This window comes from Elephantulus edwardii, unplaced genomic scaffold, assembly GCF_000299155.1.
Source record: "Elephantulus edwardii isolate Elephantulus edwardi_28Jun2011 unplaced genomic scaffold, EleEdw1.0 scaffold00080, whole genome shotgun sequence".
In the NCBI taxonomy this organism is placed as follows: domain Eukaryota; kingdom Metazoa; phylum Chordata; class Mammalia; order Macroscelidea; family Macroscelididae; genus Elephantulus; species Elephantulus edwardii.
In genome coordinates, this window is record NW_006399830.1 from 11,414,366 (window position 1) to 11,420,804 (window position 6,439).

The 6,439-nt window shown below is 60.0% G+C and overlaps 1 protein-coding gene across 1 annotated transcript in view; it reads right to left on the reverse strand.

The window, feature by feature from the left end:
• LOC102876209 overlaps positions 1–6,439 on the reverse strand; it is a 72,176-nt gene that overhangs the window by 35,142 nt on the left and 30,595 nt on the right. Inside the window, exons 27-40 of the mRNA XM_006889785.1 lie at positions 5,932–5,973; positions 5,384–5,500; positions 5,133–5,174; positions 4,889–4,960; positions 4,704–4,781; positions 4,198–4,266; positions 3,571–3,666; positions 3,425–3,484; positions 2,594–2,698; positions 1,924–1,957; positions 1,499–1,722; positions 523–644; positions 383–442; positions 28–117 (exon numbers count right to left, since the gene is read on the reverse strand). Coding sequence (XP_006889847.1) covers positions 28–117; positions 383–442; positions 523–644; positions 1,499–1,722; positions 1,924–1,957; positions 2,594–2,698; positions 3,425–3,484; positions 3,571–3,666; positions 4,198–4,266; positions 4,704–4,781; positions 4,889–4,960; positions 5,133–5,174; positions 5,384–5,500; positions 5,932–5,973 — 1,211 coding nt within the window. The remainder of the gene's footprint in view (positions 1–27; positions 118–382; positions 443–522; positions 645–1,498; positions 1,723–1,923; positions 1,958–2,593; positions 2,699–3,424; positions 3,485–3,570; positions 3,667–4,197; positions 4,267–4,703; positions 4,782–4,888; positions 4,961–5,132; positions 5,175–5,383; positions 5,501–5,931; positions 5,974–6,439) is intronic.

Consider the following 6,439-nt stretch of genomic DNA (forward strand, 5'->3'; position numbering starts at 1 on the left):
CCCCCCCGCCCCTCACGATCCTCTTACCTCCAAGGCCTCCAACTCCTGGGATGGCTCCACCGGCCCCCAGGCCTCCGGCTCCCAGTCCACCAGCTCCCAGCCCACCAGCTCCGAGACCTGTGGACAGAGGGACCCATCAATTCCCCTGGCCCATAGAGTGAGGCTGAAGAAGGCTGGCTGTGATGGGCACATAGGTAACATCCTGGGTTTAGGTGGGGTCTCAGTTCCTCGGGGCCTTGGAGGGCAGCAGTGGGGCAGGGCGTTGGGAAATGTCGCGGACAGCACTGGCCAGGGAATGCCTGTTCCAGGCTGTGGTCAGCAGTCCTACCCTGCGGGCCTGCTGGGGGTCCTAGCAGGGGTCTCACGGTAGGTCAGCACTTACCATACTGGGCAGCTTTGGCGGCGGCTTTAGCAGCAGCAGCTGATACAGCAGGTCCGGCTCCTGGGGACACAGAGAAGGCTCAAGGGGGACCCTCCAGGGGTCAGTGTTCCTGTCCAGCCCATCCAGGGGCTTCAGCTCACCTGCCACTCCTCCTGGGACGCCTGCCCCTCCAAGGCCACCAAGACCAAGGCCTCCAGGCCCTCCGAGGGCCCCGACCCCTCTTGCTCCTGTGGAGAGACGATGGAGACATTAGCCTCTATTTCTGAAGGGTGGAGCGTCCCTGCCTCAGGGAGCCAGGCCAGCAGACAGCGGCAGAGGCCAGGAGACCAGAGGAAGGAGCAGGAAACCAGAAGTCCATTTCCAGACACCAGTTGGGCCAGGAAGGGCCCTCAGGCCTGGCCTTCCGCTCCGACACTATGGCTAGAGCCGCATGGATGCCAGTTTGCCACAGGCCTGGGTTTGAGGCCCGATTTCTGCACTCATTTTATCTCTCTGGACCTCACTTACTCCATCTCCCTAAGCGGGGCGATGAGGCCCGTTTCCTGCATGCATTTGCAGTAGGAGAGACCACTGAGCCTCTGCCCTTTCTCTGCAAGTCTGAACTACGAGGATGGAGAGTTGCCAGAAAGCACAGTGTTCCCAGCTCACAATCCAGGCAGCACACTCAACCCTGAACACTTTACGCTTAAGGCCATTGCAATCAGAAAGGTAGGAACTGTTGTAAGTACAGATGAGAATTGAGGCATGGTCAAGGTTAAACTACACGTTCAAGGTTATGTGTGCAGGGCTGAGCTTGGAGCAGGCAGCTTGGCCTCGGCCCACCTGCTACGGGACACCACTTGGTTTTCTTGGTGTGTGCCTAAGACTGGAGCTGACTGACCAGCCGGTGACAGATAGGGGGAGGCCAAGAGTTATCAGGGTTACCCAGAAGGTGGGGGATTTGGGTTTTCCAAGGGGGAATCTGGCCCCAAGTGCACAGACAGTGGTTCCCTGGCTTCCATGAGGCTGGGAATGCCGGGGCCACAGACAGGGCAGAAGTGGCCAAGCTGGGCTGCCAGAGGGGCTGGACTTTGCATGTTGTGGCTGCCAGCATGCCAAGTGGAGAGGCGGGCAGACCTGCCACGTCCCCGGTGCTCGCTCGTGGCGGGAGCCGACTGGGTGGGGGCCCGGGCTCCGCTGGGAGAATGAATTCCTCTGCTATCTGAAGAGTTGGCAAGGACAGAGGGTGGCCAGCCTTCTCATAGCAGCAGTGGGCCTGCACCTCCGGGTCCTGAGAAACCACGAAGGCCAGCGGGAGTCTTGGAGACCCCAGGAGCTTAGAAATGTGTCTAACACTCTGGCTGGAGGTAGCAGCAGCATTTAAGTGGGCAGGGGTCCAGCCTGCTAAGACCTCATCAACGTGTCAGACGTAGCTTGACCAGACTAACTGGCTCTGGGCCTTGGGCTGTGCCTGGGGTGGGAGAGGTTGGTGCCCAGGTGCTGCTGGGATGCAGGAAGTGTGGTCACTGCAGGGGAGAGGAAATGGGGTGCACTTACCATACTTAGCGGCTTTGGCTGCAGCCAGGGATCCAGGAACTGGGGAGAGGGAGAGGAGATTTGAGAAGCTGACCTGTGTGCCTGAAGGTTCTGCCTCCTCCAGGGAGCCCTCCCTGACTTCCTCTTACACCCCTGGAGCCTGGCTCCCCTTCCAGCAGCTCACCCTGCCTGCTCTCACATTTCACACAGATCTCCTATCTAACTGTGCCGGGCTGGTCTACTTTGGGAGTGTTTGTGAGGTGAACTTTACTTCCTTTTCCAGCCCTCCCTTTCTAGTCTCCCATTTCACCCCCTCCAGGCCTGGTGTGGCCTGGACAGGTGGGACGTGGAGCTGGGTGCAGTAACCACTAGGTGAAGAACTGGAGCTCCTAGTGGTCCCCTTGTCCACAGAGCACTGCTTGAGGGAGTGAAGCTGGCACACCCCATGGCCACACTCCCAGGGCCCTCCACTCCCCCTGCTCCGGGTACCAGGTCGTTATCCCCCCCAGTCTGGATTCCGTGGTCCTGCTCTGAGGAGGCAGAACCTTCGTGACTTGGCAGCAGGGCCTTCTCACTGGGCTGGTCTCAGGGGACCTTGTGGGGAGTGGACTGGTCATTGACACCTCCAAGTGGTGATGGGGTCAGAAGGGATGGGGTTCTAGGGGAGTACTGAGAGAAGGGTGTGTCTCCCCTCACCTGCACCAGCTCCTAACCCGGGCACACCGGCACCAACTCCTAAACCAGGCACACCAGCACCAACTCCTAACCCGGGCACACCAGCACCAAGCCCAGCTGCAGCTCCTGCAGAGAGATGGGCAGTGAGTGGTGGCAGCGGGCTGGGGACGTCTCGTCCAGCGAATTGATTGGCCCCCAGGGGAAGGAGCCGAGTAGGGTACAGAGGCCTGCTCTCCCGCTCCCCGCTGTCATCCCAGGGGACAGTCTTCTGAAAGCTCCCACTCACCACGAGTTCAGACCCTCCTGCTGGCATTGGAGGCTGCACACCAGGGACCCCACTTTCCCTTCCAGTCTGACATCCCCAGACGGATTTATCTCATGTCCCTCCAAACTCTCCTGTGCACAGATGCCCCAATGTGCCAGCATGATGTCTGAGAGCAACGAGTCGGGGTCCCTCAGACAGTGTGAGGCCCAGGATGGAGCCTAGGTTCCCTGCAGGTGAGCTCTCTCAGCCCCTCTGCTTGTCATCTCAGCTCTAGTGTGGCTGCAGACCCTGGGGATGGACTACGGGTCCTGGGCACCTCAGGGGTTGGGGGTTGAGTTATGGGTCTCAGATGCCTTGGTGGGGGGTGGGCTATGGGTCCCAGGTACCTCAGGGTTGGGGGTGGGCTGTGGGTCCCAGATGCCATGGGGGTGGGATGTGAGTCCTGGGCCTCAGGGAGTCGGGGGTGGGCTGTGGGTCCCAGATGCCTTGGGGTGTGGGGTGGGCTATGGGTCCTGGGTGCCTCAGAGAGTGGGGGGTGGGCAGTGGGTCCCAGGCACCTCAGGGGGAGAAAGCAGGGGGACACTCACGGTATTGGGCTTTGGCGGCTAACTTAGCAGCAGATTTGGCTCCAGGTGAAGGTCCCACTCCTGGGGAGAGAGAGGAGGAGGTTCAGGGCTGGTGTCCACGGAGGATCCAGGGCGCCTCAGGCCCATGCACTCACTGGTGCTCTCACCTCTCACACCACTGAGGTCAACAGCAATGCCAGGACCGACGCCGGGAACGACACCAGGACCCACTCCGGGAACCACACCAGTGCCGGGGGCCACTCCTGCAGAGAGGTAAAGAGCTGTTCACCATGTGGCCTCTGTCTTGGTGTGCCTCAGTTTCCCAAGCCCTCACACAGGGGTGCAGGTTCTCATTCACTGGGGAGAGGAGGACAGCTCTGTGATGACGGAGGCAGAAAGGACGCTCTGGACACAGGCCTGGGCTCAAATCTCAGCTCAGCCGTTCCTTAGCAGTACGACTCTGACCAAGTTACAGAAACACTTAGAACCTCCGTTCTGCAGCTATAAAACAGGAGTAACTGCATGGACGCTTGCTGCCAGGGTTACCACAGCCAGGGATGGCTCTCGCCAAAGCGGCTGTGGCACAGAGGGGTTTGAGGCCCATCTGAGGTGAGGGTCTCTGGTCCAACAGCCGTGGAGATTTCTGACTGGAACCTGCCTCCTGAAGACCCTAAGGTTATTCCTCACCCCTTAGGTGGTCAAGTGACTCAGGAGTTGTGGGCCAGCCCAGGGCCAGGCTAGGGGATAGAGAGCAGCTTCCCAGGGTGCAGGGACAGACAGGGTGGGCCACCTACCGAATTGGCCAGCTTTAGCGGCGGCTTTGGCCGCGGCGGCGGCGGCTGCAGCTGCTGGTGTCCCTGCTCCTGTGGTAATAAAGAGGGGCTTGGTCTCAGGGACCCCTCCCTACTTGGCTGCATTGCTCTTTCTCCCAGAAGCCCCTGCTTGCTCACCCCCTCCTTATGCTGGGCACTCTGGCTCTTTGGAGCCCTGTCCTGGGCTTGTCCACTCCCTTCCTTGGAGTCCAGCACTCAGACTTCGCTTGGAGTAAAGAGGACCCCAAAGCTGTGATGAGAGAGCAGTGAAGATTCTCCCCCTAAACCTACTTCCTCAGCAAACTAGGACCCCCTCAGGAGAGGTGGCTGTTCCCTCTGAACCACTGCAGAGGAAATGCCTTTCTTTCTGCCCTCTATCTCTGGACTCAGGGTTCCCATCGGTAAAATGGCTCAGCGACCTCTGTAGACCCCCGGAGAGTCTCCCATGAAACAAACCCAGACCATCTAGGAGCCAGCACCCAGCTCACCTGGCACCCCTCCAGCACCTGGGACCCCTGGGACTACACCTCCGGCCCCTGGCACCAGGCCTCCGGCTCCTCCAGCACCTGGGGGAATGAAGAATGTTCTAGTCCTGGTTCTCCCTGTGCCCACTTCCTGGAGGGTCAGGGCTGGGGGAGTGAAGAATGTTCTAGTCCTGGTTCTCTGTGCCCACCTCCTGGAGGGGCAGGGCTGGAAGTCAGGGCTGTAAGGAGGGATGGGATGCAGGGGCCCACAAACTCCGCCACTGGGCAAATGGCAGGACCCCCTCAGCAGAGCCTGGGGGAGGACGGCTGGGGGAGCTGGGAGCGGGCTGGGTGGAGGCCTGCTCTGCCCTTCTGAGCTTGGTGCTTGGGCTGCAGGGAGGAGGGAAAGGACGTCCCTGTGGCCCTGGGGACACGCAAGGCTCCAGCACTTACCATATTTAGCAGCCTTCGCTGCAGCTGCTGCCTGGGCTGCAGCTAAGAAGAAAAGCAGAAAGGACCCTCAGAGGTCTCCAGGCCTCACAAGCTGTCCCTCCCCAGGGGCGTCTGAGGCCTTCCCTCGCTCCCCCAACTCCTCCGGGGCCCTGCTCCCCAGCGTTTTAGACTGGTCTGCATCCCCTGTGTCCCACAGAGCCTCACAAGAGGGACATCCCCAGATTCACCATAGTAACCCCCATGGGACTCACGGGTAAGACCAGCTCCAGGGATCGCTCCAGCCCCAGGGCCCACCCCATAGCCGGGGAAGCCCCCAGCTCCAACTCCATATGTGGGTATGCCCCCCACGCCAACTCCGCCTCTAGCACCTGTGAAAATAACCAGGAGGGCAAGGATCTCAGGGGGGCGGTTGGGGAAGAGGACACAAGCCTCCCTGTCTGCTCCGTGGGCCCCGGGGAGACTCCCCCACACCCTCACTAAGACACCCGCTGGGCTCTCTCTTTTCTGAGAGTTTTGTTGGCTGTGGAGAGACTGTGGCCAGGTGGCCCTTGTCCCCGGCTAGACCTGGCTTCCTTGGGAGGGTTGTGGGCAGGATGAGGAGGGCCAGGCAGGAGCCCCATGACTCAGCTCCATGGCCCCGGCGGGAGACCTCGTCCCAGAGCCCACAGGACCCAATTCCCAGCCCTGCCTGCTGGGGACTTCTGAGCCACCCTGGACGGATGTCAGGGGTGCAGAAGGCTTCCGAGGGCCCTCTAGCTGTGACGTGTGAAGGCCAGGACAGGTGGGCAGCACCACTCACCATATTTGGCTGCTTTGGCGGCGGCTTTAGCGGCTGCACCTCCTGGAAATATGAAGGGGGAGGTGGCACTCAGGAGAGAATGGAGAGGAGATGCCCAAGACAGGCACCTTCGTCCCCCACCTGCCCGCCAGCACTCCTTCTGTCTTATCAACACGAAGCTGCCCATCCATCCATTTACCCATTCATATTCCTGTCTACTCATCTGTCTGCCAACTGCTCGTTCATCCGCCCCTCTGTTCATTCACTTGGCAATCCTTGGGCCTCATTCACCTACCCAGCCGTCTACCTCTTTGCCCATCTCTTCACCCATCTCTCCTTTCATTTCATCAACTATGTCTTCATCCAATCACTTCTCCAAACATCTTTCGTGTATCTGTGAACCCCCTTCTTCCTGTCACTCACCTGTTCATCCCCTCATCTCTTGTTATGTGCCATCAAGTCAACTCTGACTCATAGTGACCCTGTGAACAGTAGCTCTGAACCCTGTCCTATCCTGAGCTGACCTTCC